This window comes from Sinohyriopsis cumingii, unplaced genomic scaffold (assembly GCF_028554795.1).
Source record: "Sinohyriopsis cumingii isolate HCF-2022 unplaced genomic scaffold, ASM2855479v2 utg000160l, whole genome shotgun sequence".
Taxonomy (NCBI): domain Eukaryota; kingdom Metazoa; phylum Mollusca; class Bivalvia; order Unionida; family Unionidae; genus Sinohyriopsis; species Sinohyriopsis cumingii.
Window position 1 is genome coordinate 8608669 of NW_028315873.1, and position 27668 is coordinate 8636336.

At 37.4% G+C, this 27668-nt stretch overlaps 1 protein-coding gene across 1 annotated transcript; it reads right to left on the reverse strand.

Annotated features, from left to right (window-relative positions):
• Window positions 1-12567: 12567 nt before the first annotated feature.
• On the reverse strand, window positions 12568-27595 carry LOC149774736 (gigasin-6-like). The gene is made up of 5 exons (XM_089944996.1): window positions 27291-27595; window positions 16771-16941; window positions 15159-15419; window positions 14160-14419; window positions 12568-13584 (listed from the first exon to the last, which is right to left on the reverse strand). Exons 1-5 carry the CDS (start codon window positions 27593-27595, stop codon window positions 12992-12994), a joined length of 1590 nt encoding a protein of 529 aa, XP_089801122.1. The 3' UTR covers window positions 12568-12991.
• Window positions 27596-27668: the final 73 nt, after the last annotated feature.

Genomic DNA, 27668 nt, shown 5'->3' on the forward strand with positions numbered 1-27668 from the left:
AAAGCATACAATGAGTGATTTGTAGAACGAAGAGACAAATCAAAGAGGGAAACAGTTTAGAACTGATGGATCGCTTGCATTTGGACATGTGGTTGCAAGAAAAGTATTTGCTGAACTGGGTGAATGTCCGCTTGAGACTGAATCGTAGCAGTACCACTTTCCATATATTAGCCGATGGTGCCGATTATAAAACCTTCATCCAAGAAGCCAGACTCTACGTACGACGCGTGGAAGTGTTACCTAAAGTGGGAAACGACATCAGTCACACATTGAGCAGAACGACCGCTAAGTATCTAATACGTCGTGTGGAAGTGAAAACCTTCACCATTCCCACTGGACAGAGATCCATGATCGAAGATCATCTGTTCCAAGGACAGTTACCCAAAAGTTTAATCCTTGGTATGGTTGAGAATACAGCCTTCAATGGAGTCCACAATCAAAATCCTTTCCACTTTCAACACTTTGACGTGTCCAAGATTGAAGTCAGTCGCGATGGCAAGTCCTTGTGTACCGACCTTTCGAGCCTGACTTTGACAAGAATAATTACTTGAGGTCGTACTTGTCCCTGTACGAAGCCACAGGACAATTAGTAACCAACACCAGTCATGGCATTACGTACGAGGAGTATGCAGGAGGCTATGCTTTGTGTGCTTTTGATTTCACTCCAGACCAAGGCAGTGACAAGGGACATTTCCACCCTATAAAATCCGGTCAGATTTGCGTAGAAATTCAGCTTGCTTCAAATCTAACAGAGACGGTGAACGTCATCCTGTATGCAGAATTTGACAATACGATAGAAATCAACAGTTTGAGAGAAGTCATTCTAGACTACTAGAAACCATGGAAGACTGTTATCCCTCTTTACCTAGTGGAGAAACTTTGGACATGGAATGTGAGGAGTCTGTGGAAGGAGACGAAAAAGACGAAGACAAAGACGAAGAAGTCATCATGATGAAGTCCCGATGGCCAGAACAAGAAGCCCATTTAGTCTCCTGTTTTGCTACAGTCCTGGGAGAAAAAATGAAGGAATTGATAAAGAAAGATTGCTATGGATGTCAAAACGATCATCCCAGTCAAATTCAACACGACAAATGCCTGATGCTGAGTCAAGAAGAAACATTAGACGAGTATCTGGAAAAAGTTTGGAGTCTCATCGAGATAGAATTCGTGTTAGATCAGTGGTATAAAGGCTTGCGTAAATATTCTTCTCCTCCATTAACGCCTCTGGAGATCCGTCGCATCGAAACTCTCGTGAACCAGGGTCCGAAGTCGGAGCTCGTACCCCTTTACTTATCAGACATTTTCCAAGAGAAAATCAGGATCGAATTGACCACACAAACATGGATACCTGGGAACTTCATTATCTTTTGAACCACAGCTCGTACACTGCTTCTTGGAATCCTGTCGTATGTGCTAAAGATGTACTCCCTCATCGCAAACATCAAGACCATCAAGCTTATGTGATCAACACGGACGACAGTCATCTCCCAGGAACCCACTGTGTAGCCGTCTACTTTCCTCAAGAAGGATGTGTGGAGTATTTCGATTCGTATGGATTGCCTCCTTTGGAAGACGATATCATTGACTTTATCAGAAGAAATGATCAGACCACACGATTCAATAATGTGAAATTGCAAGGCACAGATTCCTTGGTATGTGGACAATATTGTGTGTATTTTTGCATCATCTTAGAACATTTAGTGACTTATTTTGATCGTCATTCTTCTTCTAGAAACGATGTGAAAGTAGATCGATGGTTTTGTGACCATTATGCTTATATTTTGTCTTTAGCTAGGAAACGCAGTGTCCATCAATGGCCCAATGACTTCCAACAGTGGAAATCATAATTTCATTCACAACGTTGTCAGCTCTGTCCAAAATAGTGTTAGTCATTTGAGAAAAAAATGTTTCTTATTTGAAAAAATGTTTAATGTTATATTGAATGGTTAATGTTAAAATTTTATAGTTATTTGCTAGTATTAAGTGATTTGAATAAAAATGTTGTGTTTTGAAGAACAAAATGCCTTTGTCGTTTGTTTTGCTATTTGTATCACATCACACTAATTTAACGTTCCGATTCGAACACCGTGTAAGGATGTTTTCCTTCACGTCCGTGCTTTGACCATAAAATCGGGTTAGTTCCAGTCTGACCATCCATTATCGACTCATCCTCCTCCGAAGATGTGCTCAAGATTAGCTAAGCTGAACGAAGCCTACGTGAATTTGCATCGTGTCAGACAAAATCTGATACCGAAGCCTGAAGAGATAGAGAATGTTAGAATGTTAAAAGTCACTGAAGACCTGATAGAAGAGCTCTTCAGAGAAGAAATTAACAGGGAGAAAGAAGAATGGACGGAGAAGTACAGACTTCAGAAACAGCAGAGAGAACAGAGAGAGCAGCAACAACAACAACAGCAGCAGCAGCAACCTGAACCTGACAGAGGCTTTGTCGACTGTCGTATCGACACCAAAGAGTTCTTCTCTTTCCGAAGAAGCAGACCTTATCTTGTGAGAAAGCCTGTCGTCAGAGGAGGCCGCAATCCTATACACTAAAAGATTGCAATAGCTTCAAGTTCACACAAAAAAACCAGCCCTTTTCAGGGCTACCCCATACTCTAGAAAAGAAATAACTATCCATTGCCTATGATAAGATAGAAAAATAATATAAAGTGTGTGATTAAGCACATGAATTATTTATCTTCGTTAAAAAGTGATTGTATAAGAATTTTCTTTAAGGGGTTAATGAAATTTGTTCAAAATAGTAATGGGTAGTAAAAACGTGAGTGAGTGTTTCTTTTAGGTCCGCGCGTTTTTGGGTCATCATCTAGGTAATATAAGTTTTGGGTCTTATGGGGTATTTTCCTTCACGTCCGTTCTTTTCATATAACTTTAAAAACGCTCGGCAGTCTGACTACCCTTGATGATTGATGAAGAAGGAAAATATGAGCAGCAGACTAGCAAAGCTGATCGAACTCCAGATGCACCTGGAATATGCCAGGCAGCTCATGAACGAGCTGACCCAAGAAGCCTCAGAAGAAAGAGAAAGAGGAAAAAGAAGAAGAGGAAAAGAAAAAGAAAGTGGAAGAAGAACAGAAAAGTCCAATCTTGTCTCACCGGATCATGAGATATATGAGGTTTAACCATTGGCACCTCCACAGGCAGCACCGGTACCAGCACAACAACCGCAAGCACAGCTAGCGCCAGTATCAGTACAACAGTAGCAACTACAGGTACCAGCACAACAGCCGCAACCACGCCATCCTAGGGTCTGGCAGCGCAGGAGAATAGAGAAGGAAGAACAAGTGTTCCAAATCCCAGAAAGTGAAGATTGGGGTGCTGAGGCTAATCATCCAGCCTCTGCACTACCATCTAATAGAGTTAAGTGGGAAGGAGACTGGAGTAGGAGATGTGTCTGCGGTGCCAGGCCTGGAAGGTGCCATAATTAACCAGGTGCATCTGGAGTTCAAAAACAAACAGCCCAATTCAGAGCTAACCAAAACTCCAGAAAAGAAAAAACTATTTAATTTGCCAATGTGTAAATGTGGAGTAGTGTGATTATAAACACTCACTCCTTTCCTGGTGTGATTGTATATATGTGTGTGTGTGTGTGTGTGTGTGTGTGTGTGTGTGTGTGTGTGTGTGATTGTAAGCGCTCAAGTAGGTTTGCTGCTTTGAGTGTGTGAATAGTAGATTTGGGTTATGTTTTTGCTGCTTGGCGTGTGTGGATAGTATACATGGGATTGGTTTTGCTGTTTCACGTGTGTGGATAGTATATCATGGGATTGGTTTTGCTGCTTCACGTGTGTGGATAGTATATAATGAGGTTAGATTATATGGCCCATTACTTTTGTGTGAATAGTATATAATATAAGATGACAAAGTAGGAGATGTTTTCCTTCACGTCCGTGCTTTACATATAAGAACTTACAGCATTCGTCGTTCGAACACCACAAGGAAGTGGTATTAGCCCTACTCTATTCAACATCATGATCAATGAATTCAGCAAATATGTTAACACCAACCAAGTAGAACTATCATATTTTGCTGATGATAGGGGTATCGGGAAATCGGGCAACCCAAACAGCCAGGAAATCATCAAATAAATCCAACTCAACCTAGATAAGATAGGAACCTGGGCTGACAATTGGGGCTTCAAAATATCCAAAACCAAAACTGTAGGAATGCTTTTATCCCCAACAAATAAGCGTACAATAACATACCCTAAACTATATCTACAAAAAACACCAATAAACTTTGTTAAAAATACATATTTCTTAGGAATGTTGCTGGATGAACAATTAAGCTGGCAGTCTCATATTACCAACATCATTCAGAGATGCAGTAAAGATCTAAATGAACTTAAAAACATAAAGGGAACAACATGGGGAGCAGACCAACAAAGTATGTTAATGTTATATAGGTCACTAATTAGATCCAAACTAGACTATGGCTGCCAGATATACGCATCGGCAAACACAAAATTACTTCACAAATTAAACAACATACAGTACAAAGCACTAAGGCTCTGCACAGGAACACTTCCAAACATTGCCTTAGAAGAACTACAAATCCTTACAGGGGACTTACCCCTATGCCTAAGAAGGGAGGAACAGACCTTTAGGTATGCCACCAGGAATTCCATACACATGGATAACAACTCCACCAAAACTACAATCAACAAATGCCGAATAACATTTAGGCCAAAACTTGTCCCAAACCCACCAGCAGCCAATAAGGTACATACTCTCTGTACCGAATCAGGACAATGGGGAATACAAGCTGACCAACATCAATTAACTGACACGACGCCATGAAAAAATAGGACTCCAGACATCAACCTGACAGCGCAAAAAATTGGATCCAAAAGCGAAAACCCAATAGGACTCTTAGCGGAAGTACAAAAAAAATCATAATGGAAGAGTACCCGACCCATGTAAAAATCTACACAGATGGCTCCAAATCACAAGAGTTAAAAAGAACAGGAGCAGCTGTGGTTATCCCAGATTATAACATCGAAATTGCTGAAAGACTCCCAGACGACTGCTCAATCTACACAGCTGAATTCTGGGCCATAAATGAGGCACTAAAATGGATTACAAATTCAACCACATAACAACATGTAATCATCACCGACTCCCTCAGTGTACTTAAATCACTGGAATCTGGTCTTTCCAAAATCAGAGCAAATCTTATGGAAACAGCGCTACAAACAATAAGGGAAATATAAGCCAAACAATAGGAACTAATTTTCGTGTGGGTACCCTCACACATTAACCTACCAGGAAATGATAAAGCAGACCTAAGTGCAAAATCCAACCTCACAAAAAATACCAATTTGGCCATGCAATATAGCGTAACAGAAATGTAAAGCCAAATAACCCAAAAAATCAATCATAAATGGCAACAAACATGGGACAACATCATCAAGGGCAGACATCTATACCAATGGCAGAAAAGGTGGATAGACATACTACAATACCTAGGACACTACAAAGCCCAGATATCAGACTCATAAGAAGAATAAGAACCACTAAAACCCTGCTTAAGGGAAGCTTTGGAAGACATCTCAACAAAGGACTTAACAACCATACCCATTGTCCCCATTCCACAAGTATAGAGACCCTGGAACATGTCTTTAATCAGTGCACCTATTACCATTCGCACAGAATGGAAACAAAAGAAAATCGGATCCCCCTATAAACATCCAGACTTCCTAAATCCCAAAACAAACAGCAATAAAGACCTAACATATAAAAACATAATATCATACTTAAAACAAATAAACAAGTATGACAAGGTATGACCCAAGGAGTTGAAAGCATTAATTGCTAGCTTAAAAGCCTACTCAAGGTCCATAATAGGACAACACAAAGTATAGGTTATTAAACAAACATTAATAAAGAGAACAGGCACATCTGAGAAGTCCCCAGGACCTGATTATTCAGCAAAGGTGCCCAAATACTAGATATAAAAAAGAGTAGAATACTTAACTTTAAAAACAAAATAAATATAAAAATATAAAAATAATAATATTAAAATAAAAACAAATATAAAAGGGAAAACATTTCTTAAGACAATGGGGAGACAGGCACCTTTGATAAGTCCACCCGGACCTGAATATTCAGCAAAGGTACCTGCACCCATAAATCTCCTAAAATACACGCATGTTCCTGTCTTCCATTCTCTACCCTCCAAACTTTCTCAAATGTATGTCTATATTCTAACCATAACATCTAAGGTCTGACAACAAGAACAGAACACATATCAACTCCCTAAATTTAGATATATAAGGTGACATAAGTCCAGTCATCAGGACCCTCTGCACAAGGCGGAACAAAACCAAAGTCACAACAAAACCTTTCATTAATAACGCATTACACAGGGAGCACATCACTTTCTTCAGACTAAGTGCTGACAACTTTATTTATTAGAAAGAAAGAAAACAAATTATAACATAGGGCTTGAGGCAAAATGATAATTAAGATGATGGTGTGTGGCAGTTGAGTAGAAGAGGACTCCAGCAAGAAAGACCAGCAACCCACAACAACGATGACAGAAAGAAGACACAGACATCTGTCAATTGCCTCAAAAGAAGCTCTCACTTTGGCTATTGGAGAGCTCTTCAGATATACCAAATTTGTTTGGCCCTAATTCAATATGATCATTTTTGGACACCGCCATCAAAATTTAAAACTTAAAATTACAATACAAGAACTGAAATTATCTGGTGACAAACACCTAACTGATTGGCATCATATTCTTAATTTGTATTATATACATATACGAAAGTATACTCTGTACACAAACAAAAAGAGAACAAAACTGATACAGGTTAAAAATAAACAAAATTTAACAACTACTAAGATTAGGTTAATTGCAGTGGCTAACACGACATTGGTATATTTAAAGTCCATTAGTACAACTGGACTCAAATTGAACAATAGGCTTTGGCGTTTCTAACAACATGGATCCGTGACGTCGGGCTCCTCCTGGACTCATGCCTTCCCTCCCTTGCCACGGACAGACATTGTAATTAAGTAATGCGGTCATCGCACATAAACACGGGGGTGTAGTGGCTCCATTCCTACAAACCCGACTAAATAAATAGCCTGGTCATCAGGCATTAACAAGACGCAAAAGTAATAGTTTACATAAGCGTCTATAATTTTATATTCATTCATTCATTCACGTTCGCGCCATTCTACGGAATAACGACTAGGAAGATGGTGGCTGTAACAGAATTGTTTACCAGTTTGAGACATAGTTATTATTGGATAGTAGATGGAATGCACGTGGTGGCGAGACTAGAGAAGGAATGGAAAGATCCAGTTACAAAGGATTTGGTGACCAGACAAGTCACAAGTGTGAAATTAGCAATGGATCTGCTTGAGGGTATGTTAGAAGAAGAAGTGAAAAAGATAAGAGAATTGATTGACCCTCCCTATGTGAGAGTAGGTAACTTAAAGGAAGCTCTGGATAATGTAACAATAGTGAGATGCATCCTACAAGATATCTTGCTGTGGAGTGAGTGGTCCTATGTGAAGTGCGGTTTAGACCAACTTATAAAAGCCTAGGAAATGATGAGTCGAGTGCTAGCTAACCCAAGAGGTAAAGAACAAAGAGGTAAAGAACCTCAAAGAAAAGTCGACGAAGGAGAGGAAAGAAAGAGAAAACCTAAAGACCAAAGAAAGCTTTGAGCAACTGAACAAGAACTGGATCAAGATCCAACAGAAATTCAGAGCGACGGGTCTTCCTGACTGGATGCCAGAGACGGAAAAGAAGGAGAAGAAAGGAATAGTGGGAAAGATAAGGGGATGGCTGAAGAAGTGGAGGAAATAGAAGAAGAAGAAACCCAAGGGCCCTTTTCAGGGCAAATCCTATGCCTAGAAAAGAAATTAACTTTCATATCTCATTTCTTTTTTTTTTTTTCTTTTTTTAAATGTTAAATTTCCATTGACGCTATACAGTCCCACCATGTTCAATTTCCCTTCACGCTATACAGTCCCACAATCTATTCCCATGTTAAATTCCCCTTGACGCCAGGGTACAAACTCACTTTGCTCCATGTTAAATTTAAATAGACGCCAGGGTACAACCCTCCTAGTTAAACATTAAAATCCCTTGACGCTATGGTATCCCTAATCACTACTCAAGACTATTCATTGAGAATCATGTTGACATGTTTTGCCCATCTTTAAAGTATATCTTTTTTTTTCAATGGTCATCGTGGAGCTGTCATTACACAGTATAATAGATGTTCCTGATGACTTTTGCCCATTGATTATTTTCAAAGCATCATATAAGTTCCTCGTGCCATTTATGTCTGCACAGGACTGATTCTCATTGGCTTTATTGCCTTATTGCTCTGCCATGAGCCTTGTAATTCTTTCTTTGCATTGGACAGTCCTCTTTATGTTGGTGAAGCCAGCCATCTTAAACGATGAATTAATGCCTTCTAAGCAGGCCGTCTGTGGGCGATGTTTCTATTCAGAAGAGTCTATGTCATCAACATTCTCATCAACCCAATCTTGATGTTTACGTGTAGCAGAACAGTGAGATTGGGATGCAGTTGATTACACACAGTCTATAAATGATGCACAGCTTCCCTCGAGTTTATTTCGATAGCATCCAGCTGGCTGCACCGTTAGTCGACAAATGACTCTTTTACATTGACATGTTTCAATTTGGCAACATTTAGCGTTTTGGATATTTTATGCCACATGGCTGCTTGCTAGGTTGAATCCAGATCTCCAGCGTGGATATTATGAGCCCGTGGTCAGTCAAGCATCCTGCACATCTCGTGGCGTTCGTCACTCGGACATCTAGTGGAACTCTACAGCCCTGGATGACTGAGCAAAACTTCTTAGGAGCACACTGCTCACTTCGGTAGCACAAAGAAGAAACTATAAAATGTGCCGTAATATTGCATGATTCGCCTTATCCATGTTCCTCATGCGTTGTATTTTATGCTGAATTTTTCAGCATGTCACAGACGTAATTCATTTGATCACGGAATATACATTTTAATTTCCTTCTCTCAGTATATGCTGTTTTGTCAGCTTCAAACTGTAAATAGTATGAGCCTCCTTCGTCAAAACCTGTACCACAATGAATGCCATCTTTTACAATTACGGAGGCAACATTTAATTTTAGGGTCATTGTATTGTGTGTGTTTTTATTATTGCATTCTTTTTCTATCTTTCTGAATACGTTTGCAAAAAAAGAAATTTTCTATGACCAGATCGGATAAGTTGGCATTACCTTTACTACTAAAATAGGAAATAACTCGTAACAGCACTAACATTTTTATCTCCATTTTGCCATGTTGAGCAAACTATTCCGATTATTTAGTATTGTGCATTGATATAGTGAACCTATATGAACAAACGTGTACAACACGTTCAAGTGATCCAGAAATACACACACACACAAACACGCACTCACTCACTCAGTCACTCACATAGATGGGGGAGTAGTCAAAGGCGTTCGCCTTGACGGATCATTGACATCCCACCTCTGATCCCGTGGGATCGAATCCCTGAATTGGCCAACGTGGATATGTAAGAAAGCTTGTGCATATGATTGGGCTAGACATTGCCTTGAATAGACATTGCCTTTAATAGACATTGCCTATTGATACATTTCTGGATATGATTGGGCTAGACATTGCCTTGAATAGACATTGCCTATTGATGAATTTCTAAATATGATTGAATTAGACATTGCCTTAAATAGACATTGCCTATTGATGAATTTCTGAATATGATTGGCCTAGACATTGCCTACTGATAATAGCTTTGTCAATGATTCTTCTGGTGGTTTTCTCCAGAATTGTGACCTCTATGTACTGAGTTGAAAATGGCGTTAGGCCCAAAATGACAACACACATACGCTGGAGGAAGGTGAACAATATTTTGCACAACCTCTTAATGCACAATCAACAGATATGTATGTGCTTAGGTTATCATTCGCTTAAATCAATCACATAACAGACTCTGACCCATTTTTATGTATCTATCTCCTCTGTTTCCGTTGGTTTAATAACATCCATTTCCGTTTCCTTTCTGCTAACATTCTTTCCATCCTGTTCTGCATGTATCTTCCATTTTCCATTTCGAGTGATGTTAGTATCTTTGGTTGACAAAACAGAGACACATAAATCTGTGAGCATGAAACTGTTCAGGTTCATAGAAATAATGTTTCTTTCTTCCCCAATCAAGCTGTAATATCTACACCATTTATATATACTATTCAAACTCTCCATTTCTTTGATGGTTTAACAGCACTGATAGCATGTTTTCATCTCACTTTATTTCTTTTGTAAAATTTCAATAGTACGATATAAGTGTGCGTGAGCATACATAGTTAAACTATTGGTTCAGCTCTGAAATATCACTATGATCCAAGGACAAGGAGGTATTGTGAGCAGATATGAAAGAGTGGTCCAGCGACAGAGATTTACAGAGTACTTATTTTCCCGGGTTCTTCCTCCACCATTAATACTGGCCGCCATGTATAGCCTATCGTGTGCTGAAAAATGGCGTTAAACCCGACAACAACAACAACAACAACAGAGTACTTATTATCCAACAATACGTTTGATGCCCAAAACCCGAGTACTTATGTACTGGGGTTTTGGGCATCAAACGTATTGTTGGATAATTTTGCTTTCCATATTGAACGGAAAGAGCACGTTGAGTAGGTTATATTATTTGCAATGCAACTAGTGGTTCAAAACATAAATAATTAAGGACTGTGATTATTATTACCTTTATTTTTCTGTTAAAAAGCCATTACAATACATTAATTCGTTATTCAGCAAAATATTTTTTATCAGTAGATGTATTTACATCTTGAACATCATTAAATTATGGAATGGGAATGCTGATTTAAGTGCTATTTCACTGAAAATGTTATTGACGCTACTCACGCTATATGTTTTTCTTAATACTTTTTCTTCATGTGCGACCTGCCTGCCGTTCCTTGGAAGCTAGAGTGTTATGATGGCTGTAACGTGATCGTTATTGAATGATCCATGTTGTCTACCATATCACAGTTACTACCAGCATTAATGCTGTAAGATACGCACGCGCGATGCAGTTAGCCACGCGGTTCGATCTTGAAATATGTATGGCTTTGTTGACATTCCTTAGCCTCATGCCAGCATGTATGGCTGGTTAGAGCATAGAAATGATACCCTGTTTTTCTAAAAGTGTATTTGGTGTGGGTTCCCCCGTCCTTCCCTGAGGTCTGTAAGTGTAGTTGTTAGAAAACAATAATGCGTTAAAATATTTTTGCAGGGTTTTTCTATTTTTTATCCATCAAATCTGTGAGGTTTTTTTATCCCATGAAGTTAAAAGGTGTACTTTCTTCCCTTTGTCCGGGCTGACAGTGGGTCTGATTTCCACCAGTTACTTCGGATTGGGGTTGTAGTATTAACCCAAAGGCTAGTTACGGTCCTGGGTTAATTTCCTTCCCCTTTTAAAGTTATTTTGATTATTTTAAGTGACTTTGCCAGAGTCGTTTTCTCCGTATTGTGTTATTTGCAATATTTATTTTTTTGTCTATTTTTAAAAAAAAAAAATATTTGTTTGTATGTGTGTATAATGTTTTGTATGCTAAATAACCGGACGGCTTATCTAGTCCAAATCTAGAAGTTTTCTTCCTATCTACTATGCCCACAAAAAAATGATAACTGTTTGAAATGTATCGTTGTTTGTGTATGCATGTAGTGTGTCTGTCATATAAATATATGCTATAGCATATAGGGGTATGGGGTTTAGGTATTGTTTGCTTGATTTCAATACAAGGGTTTCCCAGACATGGTGGTGGTGACCATTCATTTGCTTTAAGTTTTATTTGGTTGTGCAATAGCACAAAAATTTCATTATCAATTGGAGGTAGATGAATTCCTCCATACACTATGTGTTGGGAGAATTTTCTGTTATTTTAAGTTTAAATTGAATGTACCATAGCACATAATTGTTGTGTTCAAAGTGGTTGAAGTTTCTATTATGAGGATGTAATGGCAACATCATTTATAACTTAAGTTTTAACCGATTGTGCCATAGCACATAATTCCAAATTAGGTTCTTTTTCTAAGTTTGTTTTGAAGTTATAGTGGAAGTCCCAAGTTTCCAAAGTTGGACCTCTCTGGTTGAGATCTCCACTATATTCTGTCGAGAAAAGAAAAAGGTCAATTAAAATTTAAATTATTAAATAGTCTTTTAAATAAACAAATTAATCCAAATTTGTTTATATTGTCTAAATTTGTAGTGAAGATTCCAAATCTCAGACCCCTTCTAGTCAGTCAAAGCTGACCTCTCTGGTTGAAACCTGCACCACACTCTAAAAGGAGAAAGATAATTTGTTAATTATTTTACTAAGTGAAAAGGTTTGAGTCCAATGATATAGTGGAGATTCCAGGTTTCAGAGTCCCATTAGGGTGTCAATATATAACCTCTCTGGTTGAAATCTCCACCATATTCTGCTCTGGAGAAACAAATATTCTTGTTAGGTCAATTTAGGATCAGTTATATTTATATAAAAGGATCTATGTGTTGGAGTTAAACTGTAAAGTTATAGTGGAGGTTCCAATTCTCAGAGTCCCGAGTCCCATTTGGAAATCAATAAATGACCTATCTGGCTGAAATCTCCACTATATTTTATTTTAGAAAAGCATAATTGTGGACCAGAGTATTTTTTTATTTTTTTTTTTTATTTTTATTAAAGTATTTTTGAATTTGAAGCCATGTTTGTTATTGGTCTAGTTTTTAATGGAGGGGTCCCTGTGTGGGTCCCTTTGGGATGTCACTGTATGACCTGCCCATCATAGACTCCTCCACCAATCTTCCTTCATTTGTCAAGTAATTTCGTTTGAAGTTTTCAAGAAGTCTAAAAGATGCATGTACAATAAAGTGACATGTATGTTAAGACACTACACCGGCAAATAGATTCTATTCGCAGGTGAGTAAATCTCTTATTGTCGTGTTTATATCTGTGAAATATGTATGACGACTGCATTCCTTCTAGTGAAAACTGGAGGATTCTGTGATTCGAAACTTGGAATTTCCAGAGTGTTCATTACATTGCTTGAATTGCTTTTGTCTACAAACCTGAATGTCGTGAAATCTTTTACATCCTTTAAAAGTCCCGTTCCTTCTGCGTAAAAGACGTCCTTTGTTTTCTTGGCAAACAGCAAAAAACTAGCGTACCCATAGGTCGCCATTAATTGATTGCCCTCACCAATGTGGATTTTGATATCTCCGTAGGCTTCGTTGTTATACACGCCAACATACAAGTCATTGGCTCGGAGGGGTTGAATATTTTTATCAATGGGTGTTCTCTTCGTTGAAGGTTTCTTCTCAAACCAAGGTTCTGGAAATGTACAGATCGTGGATTCATTCAACCAAGGTTCTTCGTTTAAGTAAAGATCACTGATGTAGTTGTGGAGATTAGAGCGGAATATATAGCTAGGATCGTCTCCGGTCATGGCAGTGAAGATGCCCAGCTTCTGGTTAGGGTAAAGCGTCAGCAGTGCACTGTACCCGTCGGTGGATCCAGTGTGGGAAAGCGTAGGATATCCTGAAAGAAAATTATTGTTGAAAATATTGCAGAAAATGATACATTAGAAAGGAAAGCTTGCTTAAGCTTTGGTCGAATTCCAGAAAACTAAATAGACGTTAACTCTCTAGCTTTTGCTCGTAAATATAACACATTATATACTCTCGTTCATTCTCACTAATAGGAACAAAATTATGATTATCCACTCCTTGTGTCTGTTCACATAATACAAAAGCAACATAAGTGTCAGTCAAAATAACACAACAAAATCTTTCGCAGTGAAGTGGTAACCGTGCACGTTCCCGTGCACTTCCCGTATTCAGTCACCGATAAATGCCATCTTGGTATCAGCATACTTCGAATTTAGGAAAACATTTTCATTTTCTGTAAGAATGTATACATTTTCCGCAGAGTGAATAAAAGTATTATGGTAAGACATTGATAAAACAAAATAATTAAGTTCATTGGCATCATCATCAAAACTGTGTCACGTAATCTAACTTATTTGTTATAGGTTCAACCAAAATCTTACGATAAAACTCAAGTTCAAAATTCTTTTGATTTTCTGGACATAATTTTTTTTTACTGCGTTTTACCTCGGTAATATCCTATTTTCCAGCCTAAACCATAGTTGTCTTCACTTAAGGTGACTGGGGCGGTAGGGCGAGTCAAATATGAACTGATTGTGGAGGGTGGCACAGGCTGTTGCTTCTTGTGGGCCTCGCCCAATACCCCCTCCCTAAGCACCCAGTCTCCTTCCGTATTCCGTCCGCCAGAAAGGTGAAACATCATCCACTTCGCCATGTCCAGGGCGTTACTTAGCACGCATCCAGACCCACACAACAGGCCCCATAGCCTGCAACAAGAGAGAGAGAGAGAGAGTGATTTTGTGTTGTCATGGTAAACACACACACACACACACATATGTGTGCGTGTGTGTGTGCAAAGGGAGCAAAATTTAGACATCGGTGAGAATACACACAAAGCTACTGGGGACACACCTTTAAAAAGAGATGTCCCTTTTTGTATATGGGACAGAGATAGATTGTGACGTCCTTACTTAGTGATAAAATCCTTCCAATACAAGTACCTCAATGTCCCTATTTCAATGGTAGAGAGAAGAAAAATCTGGGGCCACAGTTACGTGTCCCGGTCAGGTTAATTTACACGTTACTGGTCGTTGTTTAGTTTCAAAGACTGCATATTGTGTCCACTTTTGACTGGTCTATGCTCTCGCGTAGGCTTCTATTCATCCCTTTTATGTTCTATTCAAATACATAGAGGCGGAATTGGTGGGAATTGGTGGGGGTATGGCATTGGAGCTTGCCACAATAAGCACATATAACAGCTATTTATTATTTAGTATAAAAATCAGACAAATGCAAGAAATTCGACTATTTCAAGTCATCATCTTTGCATATATTTGTGAATGTGTATAATGTAGGCAAATACACCAGAAGCAAAGAAGTAGTAGTAGTAGCAGTAATAGTAGTAGCCTCAACAGGAGTATGGAAATATATTCTATCATGAATCATATTCTTGTAACAAAAAGGTAGAGAGAACAGGGAGGATAGGCGAGAAAATATTCTGGAAACCTTGAAAATTCATTAGGCACTTCATAGAGTTGTCCATCTTTGTCAAAATAACCCACGGCAAAGTCACCTTTCTCCCAGTCGTCAGTCGTGACAAAATTGGATGAAGTCATTCCTAGAGGTTGGAATAATTCTGTCGTGACCATATCCTCCCATTTCCGGCCGCCAAGCCTTTCTGTGATGTAAGTGATCAGTCCGTACATCAGGTTGTTGTAATAGAAACTGGTACGGAACCCACCAGTGGGTTTTAAATACTTCAGTCGCCTGAAACGACAAGTGAAAAACAGGACCGTCTTAAATGTTGGACCAGCTTCGAATAGTACAGCGGTAAAGTTATCGCTTAATGACTTTCCGGTCACAAGTTCAACTCACGATTGCAGAATGTGTAAATGGCAAATTTGCTGACTATCCATGGTCGGCGGTTTCATCTTCCTCGATTGTCGTTTTCAGCCACCCCATTAAGCTGAAGACCAATTCAAGCTAAATTAGAATATACAGGATTAAGTAGTTATAATTTTTTGTAAATAAATCACCGTTTTAATCCTAAATATTCGACCCTCTAAGGATAGTTCCTGTGGGAGATCAATGTTGGATTATTTTTCCCCTTTATCTGACGTCATTTATTTTAATGATAAAACTCCAATCATTTTATCTCACTACATGGGCATCTAGGTAAATGTCACTGTTTGAATTATAGGTACTCGCTACGAGTATTGGATTAACATAAGCAATCCTACGCTCAGCCTAAATTGATATAGATCCACTGAGAAAGATCTTCAATAATCATACAAACATTATTGTAAATATCGGGTGGCATGATTCAAAATTAGGGAGAGCAGGTTGTGTAAGAGATTCTAAGCGACAAATAAGTGTGACACTAGTAATTATTACAAAACATATCCAACTTATCTAAAGCAGGAATGAAGGTCTTAATTACCTTTAATTCATTACCATATTGGATTCTTTATAAACAAACATGTTGTCTCTCTCTCTCTCTCTCTCTCTCTCTCTAACTCTCTTCATACGTATATGTGTTATTGGTGCCAGTGGAGGTATAAATATATATATATATATATATATATATATATATATATATATATATATATATATATATATATATATATATATATATATATATATATATATATATATATATATATATATAAGGTGCATTATTTGAACTACAATCGTACAGATTCTATATTACATTCCCTATAGGACGGAAAAGTAAAAGAGTGAAAATATACAACGATGAAGGTCTTAAAAGCCGAACAACCTCACCCCATACACTTTATCCTTTAATACCCTTTCGCCCACCCTTTGCATATGCAGAAAGATGAAGCTGGAAGTTCCATGATTTCAGCATGACATGTGTTTCCAGTAAGATTCACAATTTTAACTACAGATGCCAAATATTTTGCATCACTGCCTGAATTATAGTATTATTCTAAAACTGTCAATATTCCATCACAATAGATTTCTATAAATTTCTGAAATATTTCGAAATCAACAAAAAAGGTCACGCAAAATAGTTTTCGTTCAGTTTAAGCTTTGCATTCTTTAGTTTTGTTGATTCTTTGCTATAATACCTAAAGAATGTGTTTGTCTTTTTTACCCGGCAAGATTTTCTCTGGTCAGCAAATCATCCAGCCTGATATTGTTGTTGCTAGGGATGCCCAATCGGTGTGCCAACAGGTCTTCGAGTGTAGCGTACTGGCTTCGAAGTTTATCATAAAACAAGTCATCCTTCTCCAAAACGTAAGACACTTTACTAGACAGGGAAAACCTGTAGAATGGTAATAATATCAGTGGTGGTAGCGGTGGTGGTTGTAATGGAAGTAGAAGTGGTGGAGATTTGATTGGATGTGGTGGTGGTTGTAATGGAAGTAGAAGTGGTGGAGATTTGATTGGATGTGGTGGTGGTTGTAATGGAAGTAGAAGTGGTGGAGATTTGATTGGATGTGGTGGTGGTTGTAATGGAAGTAGAAGTGGTGGAGATTTGATTGGACGTGGTGGTGGTTGTAATGGAAGTAGAAGTGGTGGAGATTTGATTGGATGTGGTGGTGGTTGTAATGGAAGTAGAAGTGGTGGAGATTTGATTGGATGTGGTGGTGCTAGTAGTAGTTGAAGTGGTGGTATTGGTAGCAGTAATAAGAGTAATAGTGATGCATTGTGGTTGTTGTTGTATTGGTCCAAGCATCAATAATGTCAGTGGTAGTAGTAGCGCTAGTGGCGGTAATAATATTACTAATAGCAGTAGTAGTAGTAGAAGTAGTGGTAGTGGCGGTAATGGTATTAATAATAGCAATGCTAGTGGCAGTATTAGTGGCGGTAATAATATTTTTAATAGCAGTGCTATCAGCAGTACTAGTGACGGTAATAGTATTATTAATAACAGTAGTAGTAGTGTTATTAGTGGCAGTGGCGGTAAATGTATTTTTAATAGCAGTGTTACGAATATTTGATTTAATTTACATTTGATTTAATTTAATTGTTTGTAAGTTTTAAAATCTTTTTATTTTTAATTTCATTATATGTCAAAATAATGTAGTTTTGTTTACTAGGAACTTTATATTTTCGTCAGAAAATAGTTTGCCCTTGACTCTTTAGTTGTAAACACCTAAAGCTGACCCAGTTCACAACCTTGATTTCAGAAAAACTGAGACAAGTTAACAACATTTTATTTTTAATCTTATTCTTAGAGAAAAATGATTGGTTTTTGTCAGGGTCATACTGGAAGTTTAGACGTAAATACTTCTCGAAAAATCTGGAGAGTTGACCCTTATCCGGTAATCTGTTTTGCGTTTCAGGTTATTGTATAATCTTTCTTTACAGACATATTTGGTGAGTTGGGGCTTTCTCTTTACACTGGAAAGTGTCTGCTGTGTCAAATTATTTGGATTCTAAAAGATAATTCTTTTTCCTGGAAATAATTGAGTACTCATACAGAATTCTTGGACAAAGACATTTATTTTTTTAAATCGGAATTCAAGCACTAAAATATTGTTGTTTTTCGATTTAAAAAGGACTACACATCTGGTTAATACTGACAACAGCATACGTCATCGCCTTCCACTTTGGATTTTTCGTCGGGATTCGTAAATTATTATTGGATTATCTTTGAATTTGATTCTTAAAACCGTTAAGTTCTTATTTTTTCATTATTTATACTATTTTCTCCACAGAAATAAATTATTTGTTAAATTGTTCAAAGCTTGTTTTCACTTTTTCTTTTGTTACTGTTTATTCGAGCCTAAACACGTAACATAAGAGCAGTGCTAGTAGCAGTACTAGTGGCGGTAATAGTATTTTTAATAATATTAGTAGTTGTGTTATTAGTGCCAGTGGCGATAAAGGTATTATTAATAACAGTGCTAGCAGCAGTACTAGTGGCGGTAATAATAGTATTAATAACAGTAGCAGCTGTGTTATTAGTGCCAGTGGCGGTAAAGGTATTATTAATAGCAGTGCTAGTAGCAGTTCTAGTGGCGGTAATAATATTATTAATAACAGTAGTAGTTGTGTTATTAGTGTCAGTGGCGGTAAAGGTATTATTAATAACATTGTATTAATAACATTGCTAGCAGCAGTACTAGTGGCGGTAATAATATTATTAATAACAGTAGTAGTTGTGTTATTAGTGCCAGTGGCGGTAATATTATTATTAATAGCAGTGCTAGTAGCAGTTCTAGTGGCGGTAATAGTAATAATAATGGCCGTGGTAGTAATAGCACTAGTAGTACTAGTGGCAGTAGTAACATCAAAAGTAAAAATATTAATAGTAATGCTAGTGGCCTTAATATAGTATTAATACTAGCAGAGGCAGCAGTAGTGCTTGTGGTGGCTATAATATTAATAACAGTAGCAGTGGTATTGTTAAGTAGATTATGTACTCTCTGTAGCAAAATTGGAATAGACTTTATATTCACATCAACTTTGTATATGCATGTATTGTATAACTTGATACGCATGCTCAAGAATTGCCGCTCTGTAAGGTGATTTCTTACTTGTTGGAATAAAGTCGTAGAAGCAACACCCTTGTGTTTGATTCAATGCATTCTTATTTTAGATTCAACATTAAAATAACATGCCACCAATACAATACATGGTGTCAGAACGTTTATAATATAATATTACAATTACGAGAGTGGATTTGAGTGGTATCGTACCGCCAGTCATGGACTGGGAAGCTTCAGAGTTCCCTGTATAATGGGAAAATTTCCAACTACAAGTAGAATAAATATTAAATGGACATCTGAAGGGTAAACAAGGACCGATGGGAGTGTCCTACTTTTTATCGTAGGTAGGCAAAAAGGAATGGTATGCCATGGTGAGGAATTTTCGAGGAAGATTCTAGGAAACGGTTAACATATTTTAAGAGGTTTATTAAACCGACCATGTGCAACCTAAACTAAATCAAATATGTGCAAGATACCGTTTTTACAAGAGACTACAATTTCAACGATGCCGACTATATGATGCGTGACTGTATTGTCTTGGAGTGTTGGAGAAAAAGTATAATTGAAGGGGATAAATTCACACTGGATAACTTTTTTCACATAATGCAAATTTATGCAAGTATTGTCAGTAGAAAATGAAGTCAATGTCGGTATCCGGCGGGATAGGCGGTGCTAATTGTATAGGAAAGAGTTATCCAATCTGGAAATGGGTTAAAAGTAAATTTAATATATATATATATATATATATATATATATATATATATATATATATATATATATATATATATATATATATATATATATATATATGGATTTTGCTTAACGAATCGTTTGAGCGCTTATCCTAGTTGTAAATGAAAGAAATAGAGACTTCCAGATCCTGCATTTTGTCGTGATACGTATAGGTCCTACCCAGACCCTAGTTAATTTCAAAAATAGATACTGGCTAACACGTAGATATTCTTCCTGTGACCATATCTAGCAAATTAGAAATAAATCTCTCCCTGTTAGCCTCAGAAACTCAACTCACTTCCGACACAGGCCTGTGATAGATATGATAAGCCTGTGTTGCTCGCACAATGACCGCACTGTAATCACATCACCAACGATTACATTGTAGATAACCCGGCAGCGGCGTAAATTAGCCTCCAGACATCGCTTGATCTCGAATCAAGTAATCCTATGGATACATAAATGGTCGGGATAAATCGGTCGTTTTCCATGTGCACACAGATCTATTTCAAAGGATGGGTTTATTTCCAATTGAATGCAAGTTACATCTAAAACAAAGCAGTTTTAAGCCCTGTAAAGCCCCCAAGACGTGTATCGGACGCTCCAAAATCAAAGCTCAAAGATGAGCATTTACCGGATGGAATAGTCCAATATTATAAAACGAATTACTGAGTCAACAGAATGGGTAATCTCCCTTATGCTCACGCAAAAACCCCTCACCGGTAAACTGACAGTTTGCCTTGATCCAAAATTCAATTATTTGGCCACATTACCCTATGCTGATAATTGATGACGTAACGTGCACGTTCTTAGGTGTCCGCTTCAACGAGAGCAAATGTGTAATAAGCGTAACTGAAGTACCATTGTTCTACCACATCATTAATGAGTTGGGCCTGCAGTAAGAGTAAGACCCAAGTAAAGTCTAAGCCGTTGTTAAACTAAAGGCTTCTTGTATAATCTTTTCAAATTAGAAAATTCGGGATGGTTGACTATCTAGCTAAATTCGCTCAAAATTTAGCTGCGGTCACAAGACTTTTGCGACTGAGCACTTTATATAGTATTTATGGTACAGATCACAAACGCATATCCCAATTTCTGGAGAAACATTCTGATTAAAATCAGATTCCCACTGTCCTACGTGAGATCTGAGAGCGACCGTTTATTGGTCATAATCTGGTCACCTTTTTTATTAGCTAATGGAAATCCAGCTTTCAGAAATCTTAAAATGAATAATATCGTTCGGACTTGATGCTCTTCGTCTTATTGGCTGACAAAATTAGCAACCATGGTAATAACGTATGTCACCAGCATATGACCTCTAAGCGGTCGCTGTCAGATCTTCACGTTGGACAGAGGAGATCTGATTTTATCAGACTGCTGAAGCAAACATCTTCGATTTGATGTCATGGAATAAATATAACCTCATCAATATCGGCCTTATGCTAATAGGATTAGAATCTGTCTTTGTTTAATTATTTCTATGTAATTTCCCTTACACCTACATTCTGTCACTTTGAATTGTATTTGAATACAATTGTCTACAGAACTGAATCATTTCTATATGTATTATATTAGCAACGAAATGGCGCCATAATAGCCAAAGTAGACCCTGTACATACATACATACATACATACATGCATACATACCATCAGTCAGCTGATATATTTACCGACCGACAGATAAAATCATTTATCATAATGTGTAGTGCATGAAACGCACAGTTTAGAAATGTAAACTGCATAGACATCGATAATCCATATCATAAGGTGCTGGCAGATCTGAGTTAACATTGTACGCTTGCAGATCTGAGTTGACACTGTACGCTGGCAAATCTGAGATGGCATTATGCACTGGCAGATCTGACCTGACACAATATGCTGGCAGATCTGAATTGACAATACGCTGGAAGATCAGAGATGACATTATTTTCTGGCACATCTGAAATGACATTCTACGCTGGCAGATCTGAGTTGACATACATTGGCAAATCTGAGTTGATATTATTCTCTGGCGGATCTGAGTGGACATTGCTTATAGCTATGCTATCAATAGCTACGATGTCGTAGCCTCAACTTGATTTATTGTTGAGGCTACGAACCGATCCTATATCAAGTAATGGAGCAAAAAAATCATACTAAAGTCAGAAAAACAAACAGTGTAAAAATCAACTACATAAGTATAATCATGTTGTGAAAGAAGTTTGGCTTATTTTTAATTTATTAAGCCCTTACACGATAAAATAAATTGGCATGGTTACTCTAACCTTATCCTGTCTGCCATGACAAATAACGCGAGACTCTGGCCGTGACCCCTTTTCTACGTAAGGCTTGCCAAACCATATTTTGTATATTCTACGCTATATTTTTATCAATCAAGTGGCGAATAATCGCTTCTTGGTGGAATTTCAAAGTTGCCGATAAACCGTATTTACTTTTAATGCGCGGAATTTCTGACCCAAACGGAGCCAAATTTTTACTACGATTTGTGTACATTTCCAAATAAGGCGTCAATGTCCTTATATGGCACACACACAAACGAGGCTGAGAACGGATGTAATCATTATTTGAAATAATATGGCGGACGATCTAAACGAAAATATCGGATAAAAAAGGTAAACGAGATTTTACAACTATTTCTACAATGATTTTCGATACTTCCGGTATTAAATGAGAGTACTCCTCAATTTATTGGATTATATGCAAGAAATATGTTCAAATTGTTGATATTAGGCTAAAAGTGCGCCGGGTGTGAATCACACCCGGCTTGCTCGATTAACACGTCAAAGCTCATGTTAGTACCCTGTCCACGAGGTACGAGTAAGGGTACTAATATTAGTACTATGCTATCAAATGAAACCATCAAGCATGATCTACAGATTCATTATGGGCGGGATATATTGTGTTTACGCAGACCACTAACGGATGCAAGATAAACATATATAGATGAATCGACTGTTCCACACTCATCCCGTCCGTTCGGCAACAAAAGAGCTGGGCACCGTGGACAACTTTGTACCACGTTATAGCGTGGTATTTCTGAACATACCACGATATTTGCCACAGTAAACCGCAAAGATGTATGGGACAAACAATTTAATGTTCCATGGCAGAGGTCTGACACGTTTTTTGTTTAATCTCCATGTGTCAATAGATTTGTCGTAGCGCCAACTCTGAGGTAACTGAGCTAAAAAGTAATTGGTCGCAAGAGAAAAGATTCTTTTTCCACATTTGATTTCACACTAATGTTTCTCTTTGCTGTAAAGGCCAGTGTAATAATTGATTCGAGCATAATTAGTTGATTTATTGTTGATCTTTTGTTGTGAAAGCCGGTTTTGATCTGGAATATCCAGTTTTTGTTTTCCTGTTGGTGTTGTAATCTATTGTTTATCACCATCTCGATAATTTTGCAAATGTTGCCTGTTAACGAAGTATGTTTATACGAATTGATGTCTGCTCTGTCCTTGTCTGGTTTGGTAAAGGGGTGATTATTGCGTGTTTTGGGGGATTTCGGGGATTTCTCCTGTTTTCAAAATCGTGCTCAAAATCGTGCTGATTAGATGTAAAATGGCCCGTTCCATCTTTGCTGGTAGATTTTATATATTTCCTTGCACTAAGATACGATACGAATCTTAATTAAGGTAGTTTTCGCCCCTGGTGCATGTGCGACCAGTTTACTCCCACCAGATGTGATTTTTAATTCGTCGAGTTAAGAGAAATAAGAACCGATCTCCACTTGCATTTATAAATGCAGGTCATACTATTTATATATGCAAGACATACTGTTTATATATGCAGGGCATACTATTTATATATACAGGGCATACTATTTATATATATGCAGGGCATACTATTTATATATGCAAGGCATATTATTTATATATTTAAGGCATACTCTTTATATATAACGGACATACTATTTATATATGCAGGGTATACTGTTTAATTGTCATGACTGATCACGGCAAGAAAGGACGGCGACAAGGGAACCGTATACCGCCATAGGAAGCGTACCCAAAATACAGGGTGTTTGTGGCAATTTAAAAATGTCGCCTTTGCATGTTTTAGAATAAGTGCACTAACTGACTGACTGACTAATCAACGTCGTCTTCCCCCGTTAGGGCATGTACGACGGTTTTATGCCAGCAAAGCTGGCTGATTAATTAATCCTGGGGGAATGAATTAGTGCCTCATCCCCCAGGCATTTATGTGTTCATAGAACATTGTTTAATTTAGGCCGTCAGGTCGTAGGACTAACAAGTCCCTAACGACCTGAATGAAGGGCCGTCATGAGTGGGAATGAACCCAACACGCACTCATGTTTAGAAATTAATTTCAGTCTGCCAGAACTGAGTAGGGGTGTCAACCAAGACAGTATGTGACACCAGTAGCGATTGTTCCACATCTCCGTCCATGTACGAATGTCCGAGAGAAGCAATAGGCAAGGAACTCGGCAAGCAGGCCACGGATGTTGTCTACGTTCCAAAAAGCCAGCTCGTGCTTATTTGAAATATATTTACTAATGGACAATAAAATATGTCAATAATATGTAAGCCACCTGTGCAATCAACCAAATCCAACGAGTTAATAAATTTCCTTTTAATAATAAATTGTTTGGATTTAATGTACAAAGTGTACTGTTTATCTTCTAAATAAAAGTAATACCAATTAGTTTGAGTCTGACTGACTTAAAACAATAAGAAAAATATTTATCTTTAGTATCACGCATTAGAATGTTTCATTCTGGCATGTAACATTTTGACGGAGGTATCGAAATGATCAAATTAGGTTCAAAAATAGAGATACTATCTAAAGCACTTTCCTATTAGCCAGCGTAGAGGACAAAAGCTGGTCCAATCAAAACGTTCCAGTAGACATTTTAATGTCATATGTCTAGAATTCCAATTTCACGTGTTGTATCAAAAATGTTTGTGCTTAAAGTGTCACTTTCTAGGTCGAGATTTAGATTGTATATGTGGAATTAAACAGTAGTAGTTGAAATTTATATTTTCTATGTCGAGGTTTTAGATTGTGTCGTTTGAATTAGACGGCGGTGGTTGAAATTTCAAATGTCATACGTCGAGAATTCCTAATGTACGTATTGGTTCAAAGAGTTTATGTTGCAAGTTTCATTTCATATGTTGAGTGTTTAGATTTCATCTTTTGAATTACACAGCATTGGTTGAAAATTCGATGTCCAGTGTCGAATTTTTAGATTGTATCTTCTGAATTAAACGGCGGTTGTTGAAATTTTAATGTCATATGTCGAGAGTTTCAATTTAACATGCTGAATCACATTGAGTGTGCCGAAAGTTCCATTTCGCATGTTTAGATTTTAGATTGTATCTGTTGAATTACACAGCGGTGGTTGGACATTTTATTGTGCTTGTCAGAATTATTACTTTTTTATGGTGAAATGATGTGTTGGTGTTAAAAGTAACATTACACAATGTCCGCTTTAAAAATTCAAAATAATATCGAGTATTAAGATACATCATTCGTGTATTCAGTTATGAGGCGCCATTACATTTCATGCATTTACAGTTTGAAAGTTACCATTCACAGGCCGAGAATTACTATGGATTTCTTCGCTAGAAGTCGCTCTCGTGAACGGACCGCGTTATTTTTAAAAAGGAGGCTGCTTCTTGTTGCTTTGAAATTCAACAGATGAAATCTAAATATTCGCAATATGAAATGGAACTTTCATCACAAACAGTTACATTCAACGTGTAAATTAGGGATTCTCGACATATGATATTCAAAATTTCGATCACCTCTGCGTAATTTAAAATATACATTGTAAACAGTCGGCATAAGAAATAGAATTTTAAACCACCACTGTATAATTCAACATATATAAAATCTGAAATCTCGATCTTGAAAATGGAACCTTAATGACATGCAATTTGATCCAACACGTGATTTTGGATTTCTCGATATACGACATCGATATTTCAACTGCACATTTCTCACTGGACCAGCTTTTGTCCTTTATGGCGCCTCATACTTTCCAGCCAAATGGAAACTGCAAAACTCCCTACGGCAATTTGTTAGGTAGTCCGATCTTTTCAATTTCTAGTTATCCCGATCAGTGCACTATGTATGACCCTAGCTTATAAACAATCCTTGATGACTTCGGAGAGAGCATTCCCTGAAGACGTTTTCAAGAATTACACTTTTACGATCTGATTGTGTTAGCTGCAGACCCTTTATCTGACCCAACTGTGTATCCCAAAGTGCACCAAAGTCTAAATTATAAACATATATCCACGTTAGACACAGTCCATTGCAACCTTTTACGTTTACTAGAATTTCCAAAAATAGAGTAAAATGTATACTTAAGAACTATTTAATTTTAAATGAAACATTATCGACCTAGCTCCTCTTTTAAGTACATTATATCAACTGAGAAAGCTCCAAGTTTCACAACAATTGGTCATGAAACTAAATGTTTGACTATTTACGGAAACTAGCTATCATTAATTTATACTAAATCTACAAAAATAAACTCCTACCACTATAATAGCTTCTTTATATCAATTACCTCGCCTGCACTTTTACCCAACACCATTGCCACTGTTACCTAACACCATTGCCACTGTTACCTAACACCATTTCCACTTTTACCTAACACCATTGCTCCTGGGACGCTGTAGACAATACCATATTAAACAGGAACCACAGCATCCACATTTAACCGTATATATAAAGATGTACTCCTCTATCACAGTCATACAGATACTAAATTTATCAAAAGAATTAATGAAGCCAAAATGTTTAAGTATTTTTATATTCATCATCAACCTTTCGCCATGTTTCTGTCAAAAACCTTGATACTGTTTAATGTACGTCACATGAAATCAAAGAAATAGGAAAATATATTTTGAATTTTCGTTTGGTTCTGTGATAAAAATACATTATTCGTTTACGTTTCTACATTTGTCAGCAAAAATCACATTTCACACCATCTTGTCAAACGATAACCCATAATTGGCATGAATTAGGTTATTTCTCGAGAAAAGATTATTAAGGAAAAACCCAGGGTACTTATACAATGGCTGTCAAACTGTTGATATACCATGAAGCGAGTTAGTATTTTCGCATTTTATCTATAGGATAAAATCTTGACTGCAAATAGAACCCTGGCTCACGAGTTAAATAGTATCCAACAGTATTTGAAACAAAAGGATTACAGGTTCATTCCTCAATCCCCATGATAAACGATTACTGGGTACGAATAGGACCGTGTAAGGATATGAATATGGATAGAACAGTTCTATATTTCAAACTAAATAATATTATTTATGTTAATTAAAATACAAACAGGTATTAAGTAGAAGTCTACACGTTATTTTAAAAACTTTAAAATACAATCTTTAAATACAACAAATGTCTTTACTGGTAATATAAAACTCGTATTGTCCGCCGTATTAATCATGTTACTTACTTTTTGTTTCCATCGAGTATTTTCATCAACAAAGTTGCTGCAAATGCCTTTGAAAGAGATGCAATCCCAAACAATGTTCTATTTGTCACAAAAGAGGATGGGTCCGAAATATTCTTCAACCCGAAACCCTCCGCAACAACGATTTCCCCGTCCTTTACCACAGAAATGGCCAAGGCTGGATTATTATGGCAGTCAAGTCCCTTTTGAATAAATTCTTTCACCTTCTGTCGAATCTCATCTTCCCCTGCAGTTTTTGCCACATAGATTGAACACAGAATCGCCAAGAGACATGTATATAGATGCATCATGGGTAAGTCGTGGTATCAAGAAAGGACTGACTTGAATGCCGAGTATCGTCTTCTCGGCATGTGCGACCCT

Coding starts and splice junctions, on each gene's coding strand:
- LOC149774736 (XM_089944996.1), bottom strand. CDS start 27,595: ATGCATCTATATACATGTCTCTTGGCGATTCTGTGTTCAATCTATGTG. Junction 14,420..15,158: donor GTGCCTAATGAATTTTCAAG/GTTTCCAGAATA, acceptor CTCTTGTTGCAG/GCTATGGGGCCTGTTGTGTG. Junction 13,585..14,159: donor GAAAATAGGATATTACCGAG/GTAAAACGCAGT, acceptor ATTTTCTTTCAG/GATATCCTACGCTTTCCCAC.